The sequence below is a fragment of the Cladophialophora immunda genome (genome assembly GCF_000835495.1).
Source record: "Cladophialophora immunda strain CBS 83496 unplaced genomic scaffold supercont1.3, whole genome shotgun sequence".
In the NCBI taxonomy this organism is placed as follows: domain Eukaryota; kingdom Fungi; phylum Ascomycota; class Eurotiomycetes; order Chaetothyriales; family Herpotrichiellaceae; genus Cladophialophora; species Cladophialophora immunda.
Window position 1 is genome coordinate 3955802 of NW_015622543.1, and position 23594 is coordinate 3979395.

Below are 23594 nucleotides of genomic sequence, written 5' to 3' on the forward strand. Positions count from 1 at the left end.
TGTAAGCGAAGTCATCAAGGTCTGATTCATCCTTGGTCCACTCTCCTTCGCTGAAGGTCATGGCAGCCATTTGAGCGGGCTCTCGAGCAAGTTCTCACTCTTGGGCGATCTCTGGCTCTTGCTGTTGGGCGGTCTCTTGCTCCTCATCAGACCATTCAACAACATGTTCAGCCGCTCGAGTCGACTCGGGAGTTTCCAAGTCGCCTGAAATGGCGTAAAGGTCGTGCTGATGTGTAAGATATCAATTCAACGAAACTATCGTTGAGTGAGGTCTCGACTCGGCACTCGTCTCCGTTACCCGTTTTTGGTTCGCAAACAAGACTCTCCGTGCCTGTTTGCTCAGCCGCAAAACGCCAATAGGCAGGTACTTATCGCCAAAACCGTGCTTCTGCATGTTGACGATCCGCGAGGACCAACCCAACTTGACCAAGATCAGGAAAGTGAGTCTGGCGTCCTTGACAATGTAGACCACCAATGCATCAGCGGCCTCCTCGTCCCCAACACCCGCGTTCTCCAGCTCGTACTTGATGATCTTCGGCGTGGCGATCTTATCTAGGCAGTCTTTGGGCAGGTATAGACGTCCATCGTAGGCGATTTTCCGTAGGCAAATGTTGATTTGCCTCTTGAGCGAAACCTGATAGCCGAGTTCCCTGAAATCTATGCCCCCCGGATAGCAACTTCTCCCCGGATTTAGATAGGACCTATTGGCTTGACCGTGTGAGTGGAAGTCCTCCATGGCAGCGGTCAAGCGTGACCAGCTAGAGTTACGTCGACGAGGCTAGCCGTGACCTTGTGGGAGGTAATGTCGCGAAATTCGCTTCGGTGAGGAGTAGACCAACCATTGTGGAAAATCAAGAAAAGAAGGCGACGTGGAAACAATCAGGAGGTTGGCGAATGTGTGAATTTATGAGAGCAGGCTGAGCGTGGGTGGTAAATATTAATAGATAGGTACTCCGTACCTAGATGCATATACGAGGCATTAGTTCGAGGACAAAAGTAACCCCCACCTTTTGACAGCGCCCATAGCAATCAGTGTTGGTCAACTAAATTGAGTCGGTTAGGCTGTGCTACAGGTTCGCTGCAGAATGCTATGGTTGTCTGAAGAGGCTGGACGCCAGACCGAGTTCCGACCAGTGAGGACGGGGAGGTGAGAAGATGTGGAGAATGTCACACAAGAAGTGAATTCCCAAGGCTTCGAGATACATAGGACATTTGGAAGAGTTCCTTGCCTAGCGCGTCCACTTGGCGGCTGACTAGGGTTTTGGTTCACGAAGAACATAGTTGGGATGAGTCGAGGGAGGGTGGATGGGGGCAATAATGAAGTCGCAATAGTTAACGCTATTGTACAGATCAATACCTCGTACAGCCTATCTTCGCTGTGATGTACCGCAGGGGTGACGGGGGAGATCCTCACGCTGCTAGGAGTTCGTCGTCTCTCCGTCCCAGGAAACACAGCATACACCTGCAAGTTTTCTGCACGCTATTCAAAAGCTTTCTTATCCTGTCCCATATAGACGTGCTCCTGTACCACAAGACGACTCGACTGTGAGCTGTCTTCTGCCAACGTTGGGAGATCGAACCTAGTTGACTTCTCTTCATATGGCAGGGCTTGGAGAGCAGTGTGATGCATAGCGTCCTCTTCGCTCCGTGATTGAGCAGCCAAGCTATTCGGCGCTCAAGACGTTGAATCTCTCCAGCCATCAATTGATGATAGGACGTATCTGGGCTTGGTGAGCGTCAACATCCACACGCCAGTGCCAAGGCAATTGCCATATTGTGTTGGAATCGATAAGGACCGGAGAGGCGAAAGGCATTTTCCCAAGCGCAGGTCAAGCAGATGTAGCGCATGGCATCAATGATATCTGTCGAGTTGCGTCCTCTAGAAGCCGGGCGGATTGAGTCTCTGACTGACTCTCGTCCATTTCGGTAGCTCTAAAACATTCATCAGCAACGGGACGGATTGATATGAGCTTCTTAGAAATACTGTGAATGCCCTTTCTGTATTTCTTTTCCTTGCGATCAAAAATCGTGTATTTATCCTTTGGCAGCATCTCTTCCTCTCGGGGCATCTCCTGGTACCATCGCTCTACTGCCTTCGCCGTCATTCCGCCATTGTTTTGTAGCGCTGTGCTGACCGTGTCGACGACTTTGTCGACCATTTTTAACCGCTTTCGTTGACGCGCCTTCTGCATTGACGAGAGACGCCAGGGGATTTTCCTGTAGGCAAGATTCCATCAGTATTGACGTGCAGTGAGGAGCTCCAATCCCGAGACAGACGCACCATAGAAGGCCTCCGGCCAGAGGAGAAGTCGGCCTGAACATAACTACCACAACTCAGAGGAAAGTGGACTGGACTGATCCGGGTATTGCAGGTCGAAAGGTGTGCTGTTGTTCTAGTAGGAGAATAATAATGGGAAGGTCAGGGCGGTCGGAAATGTTCCCGCAATTCGCGCTCCGCAGCTTCAGAAAAAAACCCGCCGACTGACTGACAGCCAACACCTCCGGCACGACGCAGGCCTCCAGCAGACATGGATTGATGAGAATAGAAATCTACGGAGCTCCCTGATTTCCTCCTCCCCCTCCCAACACGACTCGATGGACTCCTTCATCGTCGCTCTTCCCCCGCTCTACAACACCAATGCCCTTCCACCGCGATGACCTCAATCTCTACCAAAACCTGGAGTCCCCGAGCTTCTTCTGGCGCGGTGCCTCGTACCAAACGATTCTCACCGTCGCCACCTTGTCGCGTCTCTTCCTCTACACTCTCAACAAAACCGAGGTCCATGGCCTCCCCCGTTTCCTCGACCTTTTAAAGTCGCGTGCCGACTTCAGAACGCGTCGCCGCGGGCTGTTGACCGTCTCGAACCACATCTCCGTCCTCGACGAGCCCTTGATATGGGGCGTCCTCCCCTTCTCCTTCGCGGCCTTCCACGGCTACATGAACCACCGCTGGAGCTTGGGCAGTCATGACATCTGTTTCAAAAATGCCTTTACATCCCACTTCTTCACGTTGGGACAGGTCCTCCCCATCCACCGCGGCGCACACTCCCCTTTCGGCGGGCCCTACCAAGCAACCATGACCGAAGCTGTGCGCCTCCTGTCCAAGATCTCCGCGCAAAAGCAATCGCTCTGTCCGCTGAGCAACCCACGCTTCCACAAGGACTGGAAGCCTCCCCAGTGGCCCTGGGACTGCGTGGATCCGTTCTCCGAGATCTCTCCTCCACCCTCCTACCCGTCTCAGCCCTCCGACGTGAGATGGTATCTCGCCCCGTCCCGCTACGCAAGCAATTCTTACAGCTGGGTACATATTTTCCCCGAGGGCATGATCCACCAGGCCACGGACAAGACAATGCGCTATTTCAAGTGGGGTGTGGCCCGACTCATTCTCGAGCCGCCAGAGTGTCCCGACGTGGTGCCCATGTTTATCGAAGGGACCGACCAGGTCATGCACGAGAGTCGGTCGTTTCCCCGCTTCATACCCCGGATCGGGAAGAGAATCTCTCTCACGATCGGACGGGAACTGGACGTCGAGGCCGTGTTTGGCGACCTGCGCAAGCGCTGGAGGGATCTGGCGGACCGACATGCACGCGAAGCCGGACTGCCTGGATGGGACGAGATGATCTTGGGCCTTGTCCCAGAGAACCTCGCGAATCACCCCGAGGCCGTCGAGCTGAGGATAGAGTGTACCAAACGTGTTCGCGAAGCGGTCCTTGAAGTCAGAAGGTCCAGGGGCTGGCCGGACGAAGATCCGAAGAATGGAGTGGTGGAGACCTGGGTGAGAGAAGGGCCGAAGCGCGAAGGCTTGATGGACGACGGAACTTGGGTCAGGGATATCTAGAGGGAGAAACAGTGGGCGGAAGGACTGCACAAGTTTTAGAAAGGGGCATCCTTGATATTCCCACCAGATGGTGGGCTATGGCGTGCATCGAATTGTTGGTCCATCTATCGACAATAGCCCCTTTCATTGCATCCACGCCCTTACAGTCTTCTGTGACAGAGGCTTCCTGTCTATCAATAGACCGCAGACTGCTGCATGGATGCAGACTGCAACCTGGGTATTAGAATTGGATATATCAGAGAAGCAAGCCCTTGGTTCTTCTCCTCCTCTTCACCACTCTATCAATAGCTTCAACCCCGGAAAGTTGCCTTTTTTCCTGCCTAGGTAGATTGCATTCAGCCTGCTCGGACAGGCGTCTTTTCCACAACCTACAACCCCCTTGCTTCGAATCAATGTTTGTTCCAGCTTCGAGGGATCCGCCGTCGCTGCCATCATCATCATCGCAACCTCCCCTGTCTTTCCCTCCAAAATCGCGGCTTAGCTTCACTGGAGGCGATTTGGCAGCCGTAAAATAATGTCCTCCGGCATGCTAGGTACAGATTGGTAGGGCTCCACGTTTCCGCAGAAGGGGTTGGCAATGTCTAGGACGTCATGGGCGGCGGAGCATTTGTGGAACGGGATGGTGTGCTCGCCGATCCAGGATATGCTGAGGTGGTCGAACGACACTTCCGCATCAAGAGAAGGGAGCCCTTCAAGAGCTGCTCAAGGACGTGATTCGGTGCGGAGATGCAGACAACCAGATTGGGGCATAACTAGGCATAGGCGGAGAACGTTGGGTTGGATATCCAGTACCAGAAGGCGCGGTTTTCTCGTGAATTCCGGCCCCTGGACTTCTGCATTCTGATCCGCCCGAGTTGGATCGATGCAGAACTTGAGGTATCTTTCCCAGATACGGTCATTTTGGGACCCAACCCACTTTGTCAGTGGGGAGTATCGAGATCCACAAGGTGAATCCGTGATATGTTGATGCTGGTCCCGCCATGCTCCCTGCTTCAGCGGAATCAAGTTCTATCAATCGTCAGAGCGCAGGATCAATCGTTTTCGCCCGGGACCAGGTGAGCTCAGCGTGACTTCCGTCACGCTCGCAGCTTTCTCCATGTCGCTAGTTCTCTGGTACATTTGCTTGTCATCCACTAAGCGGGCTTCAAGGCCGTGATATAGCAATGCAAAGGCAGAAGATTTCCACAACGGCACTTTATTCCGCTTGGTGTAGATTGCAGTGACGAGGAGAAAAATGAGCCCCAAAGCATTCAGGCCCAGGGGCAGTGATAGCCAGATCCAGCGGACGGCGACAAAAGTTCTCTCGGTGAAGACGGTACCCGAGAGGGGATTGAGGTAGGATGCCTGCTGACTGAGGTACGTCAGAGCCGCAGCGACGTTGGGCATGAAAACGCTTGGATCACTGTGTAACTGGAGCAGAACATCATCAAGGATGAAGTTGCCGGTTTGAGAGGTCGCAAAGCATTCGTACGTGTGCGGTTCCCAGGTAGCGTTGAAGGAACCATGGAGCAAAGAAAGTATCTCCTGGATCCAACCGAGTTGTATAAGACAAAAAGAGAGATCTTGTAGATCGACGGCAGTAGTAGCATTTCCAGAAACACTGCCCGCGGCTTTCGTGGAATTGGTTGTCTTTGGCAGCCAGCAGAGGGTGCCTAGCTCCTGTTGGTCTGAATGTATTGAACCATAGTTCACCTCGAGTATTTGGTTGATTGTGCGCCCGTTGACAACGGACAGATTATACTTTCTGGCGCACGGAGTCAGAATGCACATTGCAGCAACCTGTGACAAGGTCTCCGGTAGCGATGTCTCGTTATCTGGGATTGATGCCAGTGGCGGCGCATAACCTATAGAGAGCAGCGTGTTCTTTTCTCCAAGGAACTCTCTGGAACCCTCAAAATATCGAGTGATAAGGCTTGTGTCGGTATAGTTGTCTGCCCCTACCGATAATGGCCAGATAGGAGTGTAGTTTAGAGACAGAAAAAGTTGGTCGTCCACGTATGTCTCAGAACATCCCGAGCCAATACTGGTGGTGGACTCGAAGGTCGTCTGCAGTGCGTTGCCTTCAGAAAAGGAGAAATCACAAGGTTTGCTCATGCTTTCACCTTGCTCCACGATTTGCTGGGGTGTGAAGTCGCAAGACTGAGAATGAAGCTGCCTCTTCTCGCATTTTGCACACCAGCCAACTGACCAGAATGGTTCCCAGGTACAATTTCCTGTAGGGCATGACGGCGTACGGTCAGGAAAAGAGTTGCCATAGAGACCTGCAACTGTGAAGCCTCTCAGAGATTGAGAGAAGCTGGAGTAGTCCAGGCCGACCACTTGCTCCACAGTTGCATCTGGAGAGGTTTCGTTCGTCGACTGCACTGGAAAGCTCACAATCTGCTGAATGAAGGGCTCATAGACCAGTCCAAGGACGATAATGATCGCACCTATATAACAGAGAGATGCCATGGTGTTGCCAAGTAGCAAGATGACGGATCCAAGAGGACCGCGACTTGCTTCGTCGACGTCCTGCAGGTGTCCAAGCCGTCTCTGGCGCGCTGGGCCACATTTGAGCCAGCACCATTTGCACTGGCTCATTGTACCCGCAACAACAAAGATCAGGGACGATTTCGAAGCTGCAGCAAGGCCGGCAAGTATCGTGTTCAATGTCAGACCCCAGGGCAGCTGAGAGAGCGGATATCCACTGAAGTACTTGAGTGTGATGGTTATTTCGACCAAGCATGAAAAACTAAACGTAAGAGCCAGAAGTTCGGGCCACCAGGTGTCAGTCAAGACTGCTCTTCCGTACGAGAGCCATAGTCGGGAGGTATTTTTCCATTTGTGAAACTTTGACTGCGTCGTAGGCCGAGTGCTGATTGACAAACGATGTGAAGACAGCCGATCCGCTTCTGGTTCGCTGACAGCGATAGTCGATGCTGTCGAAACGTCTTTCGCACTCGGCGCTGTATGGACGAGCTCGAAGGACACGATGCTGCTCACATCATCCCTTGGTGTAGCGGTCTCAAAGGGTGACATTTTCAGGGAGGGGCCAAGGAGGACATCAACATCCGGAAGGCTACATCGAGTTCGGTGGGCGCGCTGATATCAAACTCCAGCCGTACCTGTGGTATGGGCTGGTATATGAATCGCCCTGCCGTTCCGGTTTTCGAGCCGCACCGCCCCCAACCTTCCATCAACCCCCGCTCTTTTGCATGCAGGTGCCCTTTTCCCAGTGAAACTAGCATTTCTGAGTAGCCGTTGATGGGTCAGGAACTTAGCGAAAGCTGGCTGATAAGGTGGTTTCGGCCGCAGGCACGGCACAACACCAAGGTCTAAATGGTGGTGAAGCGGTAAGGCCTGGTGGTTACTAACGTTAGCAGGTTCAGCAACCTCACTTACAGACAAACGAGGCGCACCCGGGACTTCGGCCGTCAGGCTGTCGCTTGACTGGAAAGACTTTGAGGTGTTCATTTCCAGCGCATCCCGGCTCCCACCTCTCTGCCGAAGCTGCGACTTGGGCAGACTCTCCAACCATCAGCCTGCCCGAGGCACATCGTTCGGGTGCACGCAAAATCCGTTTGCAAGGCAGCTGGGAGGCCTGAGGCAGACCCTGTACCCTATCACGGTCGGTCTTCAATGCATTCGGCTGGTCGATTGAACTGTTAAACGTGTACTGTACTGAACTGGCATGTGTAGGTGCCGCTGCCAGCGATGTGAAGTGCGTAGAATTAAGCTCCGGGACGCGCCAAACGCCCGAGTCTTAAGATTCGAAGGATTCGATCCACGAGGCTCCATTCGAGCTCCGCAACACGAACTTGCCAACTTTGTCCAGAAGGATGGACGCAACACGGAGCAGTGGATGGATAAAGACATCTCCTCATTCAGACCTAACCACTATCTGCAGTTGTACTGGGGTATCCATGGCTGCCGCAACACCAGCCCAGTCCTGCACACACCGCGCCTATGCTTTCATCGTCGTAGCCTTTTCCCAAAGATAAAGATAAAAAAAAAAGACCCTCCATTTCCTGGGTTGTCCAACCTGGTCCTTCCAGCCCCGCTAAAAATACAGGCATTGCCAACCCAATCCGTCCCAGGTGGTACCAGAGTTCTCCAAAAAGAACTATCCAGAATCATAGTAATTTCCTCCACGACTAAATCTTTCCAAATCCAATCCCTCTAGGCCGAGGCAGCCACTTGCTGAGAGGCTGTTGTGGCAGCAGGATCCTCGCCTGGGCTTGTCTCAGCCCACGATCCCCACAGGCCTCGTTTCGCTCTGATCCGCAGGGGCAATCCTATTGCCTTGTCGCCCTGATCAACCTTGATTGCATCCTTGGTGGCCAGTACTAGAACCTCGAAGAACATCTTGGTGGCGTCTTCCTTGCTTGTCCGACCTTCTGGGACGAGATCTTGTAGGAGTACGGATTTTTTGGCTGGCGAAGATGGATGAGAACCCCCGACATCGCCAAGTCGGTCACGTAGGAGATGGACTGCATGCTGCGTGCCCAGTGAGATAGGACCGCTGTCAGCAGGATGGACAAGCGGCACCGTTGTATCGTCGAAAGTGTCATCGCCACCAAAAATACCATCATCTTCGTCCTCGCTGACATTAGCCAAAGCGGGTGCACCCTCGCTCATGGGTTGAAGGTCCATGCCATCCAGGGTGATGTCGCGATGAACATCATCGAGATGAATGCCTTCGTCCTCCATCGCATTGTCTGGGCGTTCTAATCGAGGGGACTTTTCACTATGTTCGTCTTCACTCAGTCCAGCGATACCGCTATCTCGTTTCCGCTTGAGTTGGCCGGATCTCGTCACTGTTTCAAACGACAGCAGACCTTGGAGCTCAGGCGCCCAATCTTTGGACCGGCCGTCATTCATGGCATTCAAGACAAAGTCGCCGTTCTTTTGCATGTTCATCAAGGTCAGTAGGAGAGGGTCTCGAGGAAGGAATGACGGAGCGCGCAAGATTTTGGATCGGTCTTCTGCTTGTGCTTTGATTTGCTTGTTGTTGAGAACAGTCTCAGCGTCAGGCGCGAGCGGTTTCTGTTTCCTACTCCGCTGTTGTTGCTGGACTACCACCTCTTCGATTTCCTCTTCTTGTACGTTCTGGAATGTCTGGTCGAGTTCACGAAGGACGTCGGAGTTGGCGTCTGATAGGGGAGACTCTATAGCTCGTCCATGGCCCCTACCTCCCGCCATTTGTTGTAGCCGGAGGGTTTCATCATCTCCGAACTCAAGCGGTTCGTCATGGCCGACAGGAGGCAGTGTATCATCTGCCATTGGCGAATGAGGCTGATCCGGCATGGGTGTGTCCTCACCAAAATCCAGGTTGAGGCCGTCATCGTCGTCAAAAAGGAGACCCTCTGCGTCCGTGGGTTTTGGAGTTGGCGCATTTCGGCCAAGATTCATGCTGATGGTGGTATCATTCACGTCCATTTCATCGCCCTCTCCAAAGTCGAGATTGAGGCCGTCGTCATCGTACAATGCTTCGTCGTTAGGGGTAAGCATCGATTGGGTACTGCTCTGCTGGGGATTGAGAGAGCTGGTCCAGTCCTCATCAAGCAATTGACTCTGGCCCCTTGTGGTGGTCGGCTGTTGGGTCATGGGAAATGTAAAGTCCATGCTGGAGAATAAATCATCGATCGTGAGTAATTCAGGCAGATTGAGATCAATAGCGGTTGTCGCATGAGCGGGCAGATCATGATTGTTGGTCGATTTAAATGTCTACTCGATAATTAGTGATGTATCATCGCAGGAATCATTGCGGCGCACCATTCTGATCTTGATCAAGGCCTCATTACAGTCGTCGAGCAGATATCGGGCTTTTCTTCCATAGATTCGCACCACGCCCAGCATGAGCTGGCCACTTAGGCGCAAGGCCATAGGAGCATGTCCTTGGTCAACAATGGCTCCAACACTACTCTCGATATCTGATTGTAGGATTTGCGATTTTGAGAGCTTGCGCTCGACATTGGAGGCGAGCCAGACACGAGCCAGAGGCCCGGTCTTGGCCAGAAGTTGTTCTGAATAAAACATTTGAAGCTCAGTGAGAGATTGAGGTGTGCGTGACAGCTCACGGGGACATGCGGACGGGTGAGGGGGCGGTAAGGTAGGTTGTGGAAGTGGGCGATGGACGATCGACGCGTCGAGGGAGGGATGATGTTGATTTCAGGCCGCGCAGGTGGATGCGCAGTCAAGTCGAGGGTAAAAAGGCGAAAGAGATGTTGCAAAGAGTTAACGCTGAGGAGGAAGTGTCGCGCTGGCGACGACGAAGAATGCGAGTCAGTAATGGGAGGTTGGTGGTTGGTGCGACTTGGGCGATGGGAATGGTCGGGGAGAAGAAGAGGCGGAGTGGCTGGGCGTGCGATGGAGATGCGCGAGTTGATCTTGTTTGCAGCCAACGCCTGACAGCCTCGCCTGCAGCGCCCAGTAGCAGTGCCACAGCCTTTCGCCAGCTCGCGTCTCGCCTGACCTTCCTTCTCGGTGGTAAATTGGAGTCCTGGCCAATGCCTCGCCGTACCGTCACTGCAATTTGCAAGATTTCGAGGACAGAGAGAGGAGAAGAGGATCCCTATCTTACTGCGTCCCCATCTTCTTTCCACCGGCCCATTGCGCGCGCCTTGAGGCATCCTCGTGTGACAACAACATAGCCTCTTATCCTCACTGTCAATATCTGTTTCAGCATCACTCTAGCCTTCATCATCCGTGCATGCGTTGCAACTGACCCTCCACTGACCGGTCTACTCGTATTCTTTCTCACGGGCTATTTGCGGAGGATGGGGCGGCAATCAATATAGCTACCATGCAATCATGTCAACATTACTGCCGGTCTTCAATGCAGAATCCCAGACAAACAGGCCGCGGAGTCCAGCCCGCTATGCTTCCACCTCCTCCTCGATAACATCCTCTTACTCTCTCCTCACCCCCCAACAGACGGCCGAGCAATTGAAGACTTCCGTCACCCAGGGCCTGCTACGGACTGAGGCACATGCGCGATTAGCAAAGGACGGGCCCAATGAGCTGCCCCATGAAGAGGAGGAACCGTTATGGTTAAGATTTCTTAAGCAGTTCAAGGAAACCCTGATCCTCCTGCTCCTCGCATCTGCCGCCATTTCACTGTTCATCGGCAACAAGGACGATGCCGTCAGCATTGCTCTTGCCGTCACCATTGTGGTCACGGTTGCTTTTGTGCAGGAGTACCGGTCGGAGAAATCCTTGGAAGCCCTGCACCGACTGGTCCCCCATTATGCCCACGTCAGACGATCAGCGCCAAGGTCGACCACATACATGACGAGAAATCAACACGCTGAAAATGAAGCGATTGAAATGGAGCCATTGGCCAACGGCGCTGCGGTTCCGCCTGAGGAAAAGTCATCTACCACAATCCCTGCGTCCCAACTTGTCGTGGGAGACCTGGTCATCTTTGCTACCGGCGACCGCATTCCCGCCGACATCAGAATCACTCATGCTGCCGAGCTGACGATTGACGAATCCAATTTGACCGGTGAGAATGAACCGGTGGAAAAGTTCCCTGCTGCTCTGGACCCAACTATCCGTAGGTTGGAGCATCATGGGACCCCCGAACCGTACAATGCAGCTGGTACAGTGGGTGCGGATGTGCGCCTCAATGAGCAGCACAACATCGCTTTCATGGGAACGCTGGTGCGATCAGGCCACGGGGAAGGAATTGTCATCGCAACCGGGGGAAAGACCGAGTTTGGGACGATTTCGCTATCTCTCCAAGAGATAGAAGCCCCGCGGACGCCTCTCCAGCAGTCGATGGACTTGTTGGGAAAGCAACTCAGCTACATGTCTTTCGTCGTCATCGGAGTTATCATCATCATCGGCCTTGTCCAGGGCAAGAAACTGTTGGATCTTTTTACCATCGGGGTGTCTCTGGCTGTTGCCGCAATTCCTGAAGGATTGCCCATCATTGTCACAGTCACTCTTGCACTGGGGGTTCTGCGAATGGCTAAACGAGGAGCGATCGTCCGCAAGCTCCCTAGCGTCGAGACGCTAGGCTCGGTAAATGTGGTTTGCAGCGACAAGACAGGAACATTGACGCTCAACCACATGACTGTGACCAAATTATGGCATTTCGACGTAGGCAAGCCATTCTCTGTCGACGCCACAGCAGCACTCACATCCGCGACCAAATCCATTCTCCGAATTGGCAATATCGCGAATAACGGTCGACTGTCTCAGAACGCCTCTGGGACGCCTGCGACTGCTGCCTCTGCTGCGGTGCTGTCCTCTACTAGAGATAGATCTTCTACCGTCACCAAAAGCCGATGGCTGGGTCAACCTACCGATATCGCCATGCTCGATTTGTTGGACGCGCACGGTGAAGACGATGTCCGTGAAAAGATTGGGCCACGAACGAGCGAGACACCATTTAGTTCCGAGAGAAAGTGGATGGGCGTCGTCATTGGTAGTGCCCTCGGCGAGATGACCAATGCCTATGGGCTGGGGTCGGAAACGGCATACATCAAAGGCTCGCTGGAACAGGTGTTGAGCCGGTCGGACACATATTTGACCAAAGATGGTCAAGAAGTGGTGCTGGACGAGAGCCGTCGGAAAGAAGCAAGTGCGGCGGCGCAAGCAATGGCAGAGGAGGGACTCAGGGTGATTGGGTTTGCGAGTGGCGTCCTGAGGAACAAGGCCCGGCAGAACAGCAGAAGCTCCACGCCAACATCGGGGATTAAGAAGCCCGCGGAGCCAGAAACGGATGTTTTTACTGGCTTGTGTTTTGCAGGGTTGGTCGGGATGAACGATCCTCCGCGGAAACATGTGAACAGATCTATTCGTCGGTTGATGAATGGAGGAGTGAAAGTCATCATGATCACTGGCGATGCAGAGACGACAGCGGTGGCGATCGCGAAGAATCTTGGGATGCCAGTCAACGAGCCAAGTTCAGGTTCGCGGTCCGTCCTCCGAGGCGATGAGCTTGACCGGATGTCGGAGCAAGAACTGTCGGAAGCCATTGTCAGGACGAACATCTTTGCTCGGACTAGTCCCGACCACAAAATGAAGATTATTCGCGCTCTCCAAGCTCGGGGGGACGTGGTTGCCATGACCGGGGATGGAGTCAACGATGCGCCGGCGCTCAAAAAGGCTGACATTGGAGTTGCCATGGGAAAGCTAGGAACCGACGTGGCCAAGGAGGCGGCCGATATGATCCTGACGGACGACGACTTTTCGACGATTCTCCGCGCCATTGAACAGGGAAAGGGCATCTTCTTCAACATTCAGAACTTTATCACGTTCCAGTTGAGCACGAGCGTTGCGGCGTTGAGCTTGGTCCTTCTCAGTACCATGTTTGGTTTCAAGAATCCGCTTAACGCCATGCAGATTCTTTGGATTAGTAAGTCACGTCGACGATTCTTCTTCGCGGCTTAGAGACTGACGTATCTTAGACATACTCATGGATGGCCCTCCTGCGCAGTCACTCGGGGTTGAACCGGTCGATCCCCGGGTGATGATGCAGCCGCCGCGACCTCGCAATGCGAACGTGCTGACCAAACGACTGATCCGCCGCGTCCTGACGTCGGCCTCTCTTATCATGATGGGTACTCTATTCATTTACCTTCGAGAGATGGTGGATATCGATGACACGTCCGTCGACCCGTCGGTGGTCGAGTCGACGCCTCTCCGCACGCGAGTGGTGACCAAGCGCGACACCACCATGACCTTCACGACGTTTGTGCTTTTTGACATGTTCAATGCGCTGACTTGCCGCTCGGAGTCCAAGTCGGTGCTGTTTGGCGAAATCAAGCTGTTTGGAAACAAAATGTTCAACTATGCGGTCGCGGGCAGTCTCGCGGGCCAACTTTGTGTCATATACTTGCCATTTTTGCAACGCGTGTTTCAGACCGAGGGGCTGGGTCTGTGGGACCTGATCTCGCTGGTTTGCATCAGCAGCACTGTGTTTTGGGTCGATGAATTGAGGAAATGGGCTGAACGGAAGCGAAGTACTGGACGCATGCCGAGTGTTGGGTATTCGGCCAATGTATAGATGACTGCTGGATGGGATGTGGTGGCGGTGGACGACCCTATTCGTGGAGCCTGAGTATAGTCGGGGCGGTGTATAGATTAGAAGAAGCGTGGCTTAACGACGAATATTAATTATCACGGCTTTCATGTGAGAAAAGGTGGTTGTTCGTTGTATGCGTCTGGACGGACAAGGCTGACAATGCTGACAAGGCTGTGTCATCTGCGCACGATCCGATTGGCCAGATGGATCAAAGACCTCGTCTTCCGCTTCGCAGTTGATGACTATTGCATTCATCATCTCTGTCGGGAGGCGACATATCTGGTTGAAACGGCTCGGACCTTTCGGTACCAGTCGTCCACGGGTACCACAGATCTCTTCAGATTGCTGATTATTAGCTCTGCGACCAGCCAAGGTTTGGATAAGAAGGCCGCTAGAAGGTGGCAGAAGCACGCCTTGGAGACGGAGGGGGAAAACCTTGTAATAGTCAGCGCGAGATCCGATATCGAAGACGGCCCCGACTCGTCCCACGACAACGACGGCAAGAGGATCATTGGAGATCTGGGATTCACACCCACAAGACTCGTCTCTATCTTCCCTCTACTCCCATCTGCGCGTATCTCAACCCACCTCGCGACTTTGACCCCTCCACGCCATTGGCACCCGCTATCATCATCCATCCACCAATCCACCATCCCCCAGGCATCCAACTAGTCACCGCCGACCCGATACATCACGGCCTTCTACCCCTCCACTTCCCTACCCCAGGACTCTGGCCCTTTGCGCCGCAGATCAGATCAGACAGACACGACATCTCCAGCCATGCCACCGAACGGGCCACGCGAGCCGTATGCCGGGCCCGAAGCAGGCCCCGAAGCGCCGTTTCCCATCAAGCTGTGCGGGCCGGTGATCAAGGGGTTTGGAAGGGGGAGTAAAGAGGTGAGTGGTTGGCTTTTATCTTTTTTTTTCCTTTCTGGTTTATTTCGGTTCGGGTTGGGTCGTGTCTTGTTTGTCCGTGTTTTCTTTCCTCGGCTGTGAAAAGGGAGAAGAGAGCAACGGAAAAGAAGACATCGGGTCGGTGCTGCTGAGGGCTTTACAACGGGGAGGAAGACGAGATGGATCGTCGGAGTGGGCGAGTGAGCGAGCACCCAGGTTGGATACGCTCAGAATATGGACAGGTCTGGAGACTTGACATACAGTCGACTTTATCGGGTTGACTGCCGACATCTTTGGCCTTCCCGCACCATCAGCGTGAGAAGAAGCCTGCCCTCGCTATCCTCCTCCCCTGGACCTCAGAGCAAAGCCAGTCTCCTCCATGAAACCCTCCGGACTCCCACAAGAAGCCAGTCCAGTGCCGGTTTCGTGTCCCAGGCCGTGCCATACACTTCTTCCTCTTTTCTCCAGGATGCCCTCTTCCCCTCCCCCTTGGCCTCCCCTTCTGTCCCAACCCTCCATGTCTACCCAATACCCTTTCCAACACAACCCCCCCCTCCCCGCGGACGAATCCAGAGACACTAACATCTCCCCCTCGCTTGGGATGAAACCAGCTCGGCATTCCCACAGCCAACATCCCCACCGAAGGCCTGTCGACCGAGCACCCCACGCTCCCGAGCGGGATCTACTACGGCTTCGTGGGCCTGTCCTTGAAAAGCTGCCCGTCCGCCGCCGCCGCCAGCACCCCGGCCTCGTCCTCGCCCTCCACCACGACGACATCCTTGTCCTCCACCAACACCACCTCGTCATCCTCAGCACCACCGGCCCCCCCACTGATCTCGATCCACCCGGCCGTCCTCTCCATCGGCTTCAACCCCTTCTACAAGAACACGGTGCGCTCCGTCGAGATCCACATCCTGCACGAGTTCCCGCGCGACTTCTACGGCGCGGCCCTCAACCTGCTGATCCTGGGCTACATCCGGCCCGAGTACGACTACGTCAGCGTCGACGCCCTGGTCGAGGACATCCGCGTCGACTGCGCCGTCGCGGCGCGCAGCCTCGAGCGCCCCGCCTACGCGCGCTTCCGCACCGGCGCGTGGGAGGCCTGGCTGACGGACTTTTCGTGGATGGAGGGCGTCGATGCCGCCGAGGTCGAGAGGGGGGTGTTGAATCAGTAAATTAAATTTCCTCACCTACGGGGGTGGAGCTGGGAGCTGGGACCCGGCCCTGGGACCAATACGTGCATGTGCACTTACGGACGATCGAATGAGTGGACGAATGCCTGCGACAAGGAAAATGTGAAAGGGATGCGCGAGGCTGGGATTCATGGATGATAGTGCCGTCAATGGGGGAAGCGCAAGTCTAGAGATTTCCCGAGCCAGAGACTGGAAAGTGGCCAACTCAGGCTCAGCTTGTTTCCTACGCGAATAGAAACTGCTTCTGCTTCGCAATCTTTCAATTCATAGACAATGCCAGGCTCTCAAGACAGGGAACCTGGTCCTTGTAGACCCTGCAGATTTTGCTGTCTCTCAGATGAGGGCCATCGGTATATAATACTGTGCTATAGTTGCTGTGCTCGTGCAGTTCGACTGCAGCTTATCCACAATGTCCTTCGCCTGGTCCATTGCCTGGTCCGAAGCCGACAGCCCCCCCATGCCAATCTCCCAGATGGCGTGCCCAAGGTACCCGCACCTCCAGTTGATACATAACGCAGTCGTGAATCGCAGAAACTTTTGAACCGCCTATATACAAGGCAAAAACTGTGTCTGAGGTCAGCCTCCTAGCACCAAGAAAGCAGAAGGGGGGACTCACATTCATAACAATAAGCATGGGTATATCAAAAACGTCACGTTTCACCGTCCAACAATATGTGCAGTCCACCTTCCCGTCGGCCGATCCCAGTTTTTGCATCCCTTTTTCGCCAGAAATCCCATCGCGCTCCCGCTTCATATCTTGTTGACGACGAGAGCTGTCTTGCCGTCGCAGCTCGGGTTGACCTTGGCGCCCCTCTTCGGTTCGCGCCTCAGCCTCGACGCTGAGATTTTGGGTGAGTTCATCGTCCTTGGTCCGGTATTTGAGGAGTTTGGCCCTGCCACAAACGCTGCCCCGGCTGTCTCCAAATGCCAGCCTCGCAAAATCCTCGTAAAACTGCACCACCGATTCGTCGTCAAGCAGTTCGGCGAGAAAAACAGGTTGTGGTCGTTTCTCGCCATTCTCGGTCTCAAGAAACAGTCGTTGCGTAGGAGTGTTAGTCCCCGTCTGTCGCGCAGTATTGGTCCCAGATCCAGTGCCAGGCGTTTGTCCAGAATGGCCGCGGTTCACATTCAGATTCGGCGCCCGGCCGAGCAGTACATTCTTCGTCCACCCGGTGAGGATTTGGAATTCCTTGCCCACAGCTGCAACTTCTCCGGTCCTCCTCGCCACAATTGTTGGAGTACCTACCCCCTCAATAAACCCTTCATATTCCCATAATGTCCGCTGGAAACACTTCTCCATGAAGATCAGGTCCTCCCTGTTCAACGTCTTGGTGGTCGCAATGAACGACGGCCGGATCGACGCCAAAGACTTGGCTATGGCAAGCGTCTTGGAAGGATGTGCGGCAAATCGTTTCTGGAGGTATGCGATGAAGCTGTGGAACCCTGCCGTATAAGGATAAGGTTGGGTGACGGAGGTGTAGATCGACGACGGATCCTTTGGCCGCTTCAAAGCCTTGACCGGCAGCTGGGATTTGGCCTTCAATTGCGGAGTCGATATAGGAGGAGGGGGCCGGTGGTTCCTCCCGTCCAGGGGTCCGGTTGAATGAATGACCGGACCGCCATCCAAGGCTGAAGGGGGGACCTGGAGGCCTGAGCTGGTCATCAATGGTGACTCTTCGAATTTGACAGCATTATTGGGCGTGCCATTCGTGTCAGGAGATGTCCAATTGACCGCGTTGGATTCTATCGCGAACGCGTTAGGAGCCATATGGCGATTGTGCCCATGGGCCCCGTACGGGTCGGTCCCGTTGGACCAATCCGGCAGCATCGTCTCGCTGTATATCTGTTGCCGGGCCGTTGGGCTCTCGCTGAAGCTCCCAAAAGGCATGCGATATTGCTGCTGCGTGATAGACCCACTCCTTGTCGCCGTGTCGCTGGGAGGAGTGTCTCCCGCATTTGTAGCCATATGACCGAGCATTCCAAACTCCAACGCACCGTAGTGATTGCCAAAGTTCATGCTGGCAATGTCAAAGTTGAACATGGCATCGTCGCTGTACATGTGCCCTGGCCAACCTGCGGCCGTCATGTTGGTGGCATTGGATTGATCAGCACCCATGACAGGGCTTTGCAGCGGAACCTGCGGTCCGACATTTGGGAAATTGGTGGCTAGCGGTGACTGCTGAGGGAAGCTGGCCGTGCTCATACTTCTCTCGTGGAGCATCGGAGGAGGCATATGTGACGGTGTGGGAAAGTTGTTGTACGTCGGCGTTTGTTGGAAATACGGCTGTTGATGAGGGGTGTCGTTACCCACGCTCGAGTTTGATTTTGCACCGGGTTGGTTGTAGATGCTCCCTCCAACCCCAGGCATGAGGGCCTCATTAGGGGCATCATGCAGATACTTTGCCTTCTTCCTGACGCCATCCTGACACGCATCCTGCAGTCCTCGCTTGATGCACCTTTGGCATGGTCTCTCATCGCCTGGAAACATTGTTAGCATTGGAGAATGACGGGCCGTATTTTGTTGTTTTAGCATTCAAACCTACCACAGGTCAAATGGGCACGTTGGCATGCGTAACATGCTCTACGTGCCTTCTTTCTCCGGGGACGAGAAGGGTCCTTGGGATTGGTGGGTTGGACTCCATTTTGCGGCCTTTTAACGTCGTTCTTGCTCTGACCTCCGGCCATGTTCACTTGGACGTGTTCGGTCCCACTGTCCTCAGGAGAGGCCGAATGGGAGTGGCCATCCTCGACATCTGAGGCCGTCATCTTGTTATAACGACACCATAAATGAGATGCCAGAGAATGCAGGATGCAAAAAGATGGCTTGCACAAAAACAGCCAGAGTAACACGGGATGCCGCAAATGGTTTTGCCCAGTTAGGAGCAATGACCAAATGACAGTTTCTCAAAAGCAGGGCTCCGCTAATCTATAGGTCCACCGTGCGCTCAACTCGCATAAACCAAGGACGCGAGCCCCCTATGAGGACCAAGCGGTTGGATCGTAGGAAGCAGCTCCCTCTCAAGCAGAGTGGTGGGAGAAGCGACAACTGTGTATGACGGCGGCGCAAGATTGGAGGTTGATGGCAGCTGGGTTTTCGCTTGTCCAGCCAGGTTGTGTAAGGAGGCCAGGAACAAAGGTCGTGCGACTCTGCCAGGTATGACAAAAGGAGCAATTTTTTCTGGTGCTCTCGTGCCGAGCGTCCAGGAAGGACAAAGGTTGTGCGGCGGCTTGAAGAGGCGGGCGGAGGGGCGCAGGTGGCACCGGATAGCAGAGGATTAGCTATCTTCAGGAGGAATGCAAGACGTCTCTTTCAGCGCCGACTTCTGATCGGGCAGATTGTCAGCAGGGTTGAAGCATTTTCGGGTTGGATTGAGGTTGGCGGGTGGTCGAGTGAGTCGAGCGCTGGGGGAGAAACTCGAAAATGCGGGCAGCAGAGGATCGCCCAAAAGAGGGCGGGCGGCGTCAGGGCTTCGGCCGCGCCTCGGGATGCGGAGTCAGGTTTGGCAGACAGGTAGCTGATATCAGAGCAGCCTAATGTGGCGCTGTCAATGCAACAGGTCTGCAGTTGCCGTCGCCGCAGAGGCCAGAGTTCCCCTGCGCCGTGCAGGAGTTGGAAGGGGAATGAGGAGCAGAGGGGAGGGAGGTGACGAGGTGAGAGAGTTTCTGGCGACTGGTTTCCAAGAGTGTGTGAGTGTCGGACTGGAGGTGCACTCGCGCAATAATGAGATTAGTGTGAGTGATGATTTGCTAGGCCTCTTTTAACTATAAGCGACCCCACAAAATCTTGCGACGCCTGAAGGCAAGGACGCGGGCGCGGGTGAGGGGCTCACCAGGGCCCAGCAGCTGTGCTCCTGGCACCTGGCGGCACCTGGCAGCACCTGGGAGCACCTGGGAGCACCTGGGAGCTGGGAGCTGGGAGCTGGGCGGCCAGAGCTGAATCGTCAGCCTGATGATGCTGGTTACCCACCACCCACCTGGCCTGCAACGGCCTGCATCTGCCGCACCTGCCGCACCTGCCGCACCTGGAGCCCACCAGTTCACCCATCACTGGTGCTAGGCACCACGTTGGCCTGTGGACACCGAGCCACTGACTTAAGTAATTCCCTCGGCATCTCCAGCCACCCTCCCCCCTTAGCCAACCAGCTCAACTACCTCTCGGGGAGCCCCCCCGTGCCCCCGTGCTCTGTGCGCTCGGTGAGTTCCTTAGCTTACCAAAGTTAAACTGACAAGGTAATTAGCTCGAATCATCCCCTACTTCGGTGGCCTTCAAGGTTTACACTTGCTTTCATTCTACACAAACACCCTCAATCTTCCCCGCTGTCTATGGAGCTTGTCACCGCCACGGGCTTTGGGCAGCAATATTTCTCCAACAAGAGAATCAGACTTCAGAATTACCAATCATTTGTTCAGTCGGGCTTATGAATTGGATTTCGCAATGCCTTAGCGGCCTGCCGAGGTCGGTCTGACCCCCCCAGCGAGGCTGCCCGAGTTCACCCGACCTTCCCGGAACCCGTCGGCTGAGGCTCGTCATTACCCTGATCGGCAATTCCGCATTCTTGCAAGAGGGCACAGCCTCATACGGTTGACGGGGTGTCGCTGCTCAAGTAACCAAAAGCCATTGAAAACAGTCCCCTCCCAATGTCGTACTGATCTCTGCCAATGTTCAAGGAGACAGGCACACCGACCAAGTGGCGCGACACGTGCTCGCCGTCGGGATTTGTGCAACCATCTTGAAGCACTCACCGCATCGCGTCTGGTGCAACCCAATATTGTCCTGCAACGGGGCATGTGCCATTCATTTCCCTTCTTCTACGGTGTCCATCGCCATCGAGCCCCTGCCAAAAACCTTGGGTGTACATCAACTGATCCCAAACCATGCGGGGCACAGCACGAGGATGCAGCTCCTTGGATCAATGGTGAAGGCAGCCGTGTTTGTCTGCATTGATTGACGATGCTTCATGCAGTGTAAGGCAGAATCGTCCTATCAGACTGCATTTCCATTGTCTCATCACAACTCCAACGAGCGACCTGCACCCGCCAGTCGCAGGGACCCGTCGAGCCGCCCCCTGATATCGGGGCCTTCTTTCGTCGTGCCTTTGAAGGAGCAAGGAAAATGGCTCCGGCAAATATAAACTGGCCATATATGGGCATAGATAACGAAGAAAAGGGGTAATTGACAGTCGACTAGATTCGGGATTGCAGCTGAATCTTGTCTATTGCAGTCTTGCTCCGTACATGGACGGCCAGATTCGTAATGCAGAGGATTGATCTTCACAGGGGCAAGTCCGACATAGTGGGATCCACTGGATTTTGGTATGGTAATTGATAAAATGCAAGAGATTCTAGTCCCCGCACCGGGCTAATTTACCAATAACGCCCATGTTTCATCCAGGAAGGGTCGTGAATCTGCTCTTCTGCCGCAGCCTCTTTCCGTAAATGAAGAACAGGTACGGGAACGGCGCCATGATCAGACAAAGAAATGCCAAAAGTGTCGTGGCCCAATGAAAGCCGAGCTTGTTGTACATCTGGACCCCGAACAGGGGGAATGCCCCTGCAAACGAGCTCCGCGCGAAGGAGTTGGCGGACAGAGCGCTAGCTGCATAAAGGGGGTATGCCTCGACCAGAAAGGTGAAGACTCCCGTGAAAACAAGAATGGTGCCGAATCCGAAAAAGCCGCTGCCGACGATAGGAACGATAGGATGGACACTGGCATAGATCGTCCATGCGAACCAGAACAGCCCAACGACGCAAAACCACCCGCCGAAGATCGAGGGTGGGAGGCGGTATTCCGGCTCCGACTTGCGCTCTCCGGTGCTTTCCTCTCGTTTCCGGAGCAGGCGAAGGTAATTCCTGTGCCAGATGGGGTCTGACAAGATCGCCAAGATCATTCCGATCATCAGGCCGAGGAAGGATAGGCCGACCTGCCAGACCTTGAAGTGGTAGACCTCGGTGAAGACAAGATTGAAAGCTCCGAAGAAGAGGTAGAGGATTCCCAGGAGGATGGAGGAGAACAGGCACAGATTGAAACACATGGGTTCCAAGAATAGAAGCATAAAAGGGCGGTAGAGAGACCTCACCACCGTCCAGAACATGGACCTTTCGTAAACTTCGATCGGAGCCTTGTACCTCTCGTCTCCTGTCTCCTTCCGCTTGTTCTGCGCCTTCTTCCTCAGCACCACCGGCATGTACGTTTCGGGCACGATCAAAGTGATCGCGATGACCATCACTCCGGACCATATCAGGAGCATGTAATACGACCACCGCCAGGTGGTGTTGTAGTTGATAAAACCTCCTATGACAGGGCCAAGACCTGGGCCAATGAACGGGGAAGCCGTATATATCATCATGGGGGCTTGCAGCTGATCGCGATTGAACATGTCCCCAACGGTGCCGCCGGCAACAGACAAGAAGGCACTTCCAGAAAAGCCATCCAGGAACCGAGCTATCAGCATGGTCTGAATGTTCTGCGCAAAGGCACATGGGAACAGCCAGATGGTGAAGAAGATATATCCAAGTATATATATAGGGCGGCGACCATAGAATTCGGACAAAGGGCCCAGAAGCATGGGGGACAGTCCTAAGCCGAAGACGAAGAGAGCCAGGCCAAGCGTTGCAACAATCCGTGAGTTGCCAAACTCTGCGTCCATTTGCTCTGTCGCACCATCAGCATCCGAGGGTGGTTTGCAATGCAGGAACTGTTGGTCTTGTACTAACCATAGGTGATTGTGTAGAGTGAAGAAGTGCACGTTACACACAACGAGCCAAAGGCCAGCGTTATGACAACCAGCCATTTCTTTGCATGATGCATGTTTTTGGGGTTCATGGGGTCATCTGGCCCGTCCCAACCCACCTCGAATGTCTTGGAGGGATTCTCCACGTCCACCTCTTGCGGCTGATCCGGCCCATCGTCAGGCTCTTGGTCACTGAAGTACGTGCTGTGTCCGTCCACGTAAGATCGACCCGAGTGGAGACTGGGACGAGGCTGACTTCGATTCGTCGAAACGGGAGTCAACGAGGCTGGGTATTGATGCGGGACGTCCAAGAAGAGCTCCTTCTTCTCCGCCTGCTGGGCTTCAAGGTCTGCCATTGTGGGCCAGAGGTGGTGTCTATGACTCCAGAGCGGGCTTCTGGAGGTCCGAGGGAAGGAAACTTGCGTGAGTCATACAGAAGCACAAGATGCCAATACTAGCCAGTTTCAAGGTATAGACAAGGCAGAAAGTCACCAGCTAAGGGGGCGAGTGAAGCTGAGGAAGGCAAGAAATCTCGACACTGAGCAGCGAACGCCATCTTGAAGGAGAAAAATATGGGCGACGTCGATCGTTATAGCCGGCTATGATTTCAAAGGGCTCGAAAACGATGGCGCTGGGTGCGGTGATCGTACAGCGAGCCGTCGAAGAATGATCGGTGGAGTACCTCAACGCAGCGTTGATGGCAGTGATTCCGCGGTAATCAATTCCCTAATTGGCGGGTCGGATGTGGTTATCGATCTCAACAAGGAAGACGATGTTCGGCATGCCTCGTGGGACGCTCATTGTCTTCGTACCGGGTGGCCACTCGATGGTACGAGATCCGCGGGATTGAAGCTTCCACCAGTTAAATCCGAGCATCACTGGGTTGCTTATAAAACCTCCCCACAACGACATGGAGCGACGCG

General features: G+C 54.3%; 9 protein-coding genes across 9 annotated transcripts; 3 read left to right on the top strand and 6 right to left on the bottom strand.

Moving 5' to 3' along the window:
* Positions 1-94: 94 nt before the first annotated feature.
* On the bottom strand, positions 95-846 carry PV07_05780 (uncharacterized protein; the record flags this gene model as incomplete). The annotated part of the gene is made up of 2 exons (XM_016392696.1): positions 299-846; positions 95-226 (listed from the first exon to the last, which is right to left on the bottom strand). The coding sequence occupies exons 1-2, from the start codon at positions 734-736 to the stop codon at positions 95-97; spliced, it is 570 nt and encodes a 189-aa protein (XP_016250215.1). The 5' UTR covers positions 737-846.
* A 346-nt stretch (positions 847-1192) lies between these two features.
* PV07_05781 (uncharacterized protein) lies at positions 1193-2419 on the bottom strand. The gene is made up of 3 exons (XM_016392697.1): positions 2282-2419; positions 1985-2217; positions 1193-1932 (listed from the first exon to the last, which is right to left on the bottom strand). The coding sequence occupies exons 1-3, from the start codon at positions 2320-2322 to the stop codon at positions 1880-1882; spliced, it is 327 nt and encodes a 108-aa protein (XP_016250216.1). The 5' UTR covers positions 2323-2419; the 3' UTR covers positions 1193-1879.
* Positions 2420-2485: 66 nt separating this feature from the next.
* On the top strand, positions 2486-4205 carry PV07_05782 (uncharacterized protein). Its single transcript, XM_016392698.1, has one exon. It carries the CDS (start codon positions 2639-2641, stop codon positions 3836-3838), a length of 1200 nt encoding a protein of 399 aa, XP_016250217.1. The 5' UTR covers positions 2486-2638; the 3' UTR covers positions 3839-4205.
* PV07_05783 (uncharacterized protein) lies at positions 3892-7518 on the bottom strand. Its single transcript, XM_016392699.1, has 2 exons — positions 7237-7518; positions 3892-7177 (listed from the first exon to the last, which is right to left on the bottom strand). The coding sequence occupies exon 2, from the start codon at positions 6854-6856 to the stop codon at positions 4850-4852; it is 2007 nt and encodes a 668-aa protein (XP_016250218.1). The 5' UTR covers positions 6857-7177; positions 7237-7518; the 3' UTR covers positions 3892-4849.
* A 166-nt stretch (positions 7519-7684) lies between these two features.
* PV07_05784 (uncharacterized protein) lies at positions 7685-10145 on the bottom strand. Its single transcript, XM_016392700.1, has 2 exons — positions 9593-10145; positions 7685-9544 (listed from the first exon to the last, which is right to left on the bottom strand). Exons 1-2 carry the CDS (start codon positions 9854-9856, stop codon positions 7997-7999), a joined length of 1812 nt encoding a protein of 603 aa, XP_016250219.1. The 5' UTR covers positions 9857-10145; the 3' UTR covers positions 7685-7996.
* Positions 10146-10383: 238 nt separating this feature from the next.
* On the top strand, positions 10384-13974 carry PV07_05785 (uncharacterized protein). Its single transcript, XM_016392701.1, has 2 exons — positions 10384-13184; positions 13237-13974. The coding sequence occupies exons 1-2, from the start codon at positions 10631-10633 to the stop codon at positions 13833-13835; spliced, it is 3153 nt and encodes a 1050-aa protein (XP_016250220.1). The 5' UTR covers positions 10384-10630; the 3' UTR covers positions 13836-13974.
* A 147-nt stretch (positions 13975-14121) lies between these two features.
* Positions 14122-16289, top strand: PV07_05786 (uncharacterized protein). Its single transcript, XM_016392702.1, has 2 exons — positions 14122-14750; positions 15359-16289. The coding sequence occupies exons 1-2, from the start codon at positions 14634-14636 to the stop codon at positions 15920-15922; spliced, it is 681 nt and encodes a 226-aa protein (XP_016250221.1). The 5' UTR covers positions 14122-14633; the 3' UTR covers positions 15923-16289.
* On the bottom strand, positions 16183-19727 carry PV07_05787 (uncharacterized protein). Its single transcript, XM_016392703.1, has 3 exons — positions 18484-19727; positions 16557-18418; positions 16183-16504 (listed from the first exon to the last, which is right to left on the bottom strand). Exons 1-3 carry the CDS (start codon positions 18704-18706, stop codon positions 16487-16489), a joined length of 2103 nt encoding a protein of 700 aa, XP_016250222.1. The 5' UTR covers positions 18707-19727; the 3' UTR covers positions 16183-16486.
* A 229-nt stretch (positions 19728-19956) lies between these two features.
* Positions 19957-23407, bottom strand: PV07_05788 (uncharacterized protein). Its single transcript, XM_016392704.1, has 3 exons — positions 22655-23407; positions 20224-22592; positions 19957-20162 (listed from the first exon to the last, which is right to left on the bottom strand). Exons 1-2 carry the CDS (start codon positions 23025-23027, stop codon positions 21325-21327), a joined length of 1641 nt encoding a protein of 546 aa, XP_016250223.1. The 5' UTR covers positions 23028-23407; the 3' UTR covers positions 19957-20162; positions 20224-21324.
* Between the last annotated feature and the right edge of the window lie 187 nt (positions 23408-23594).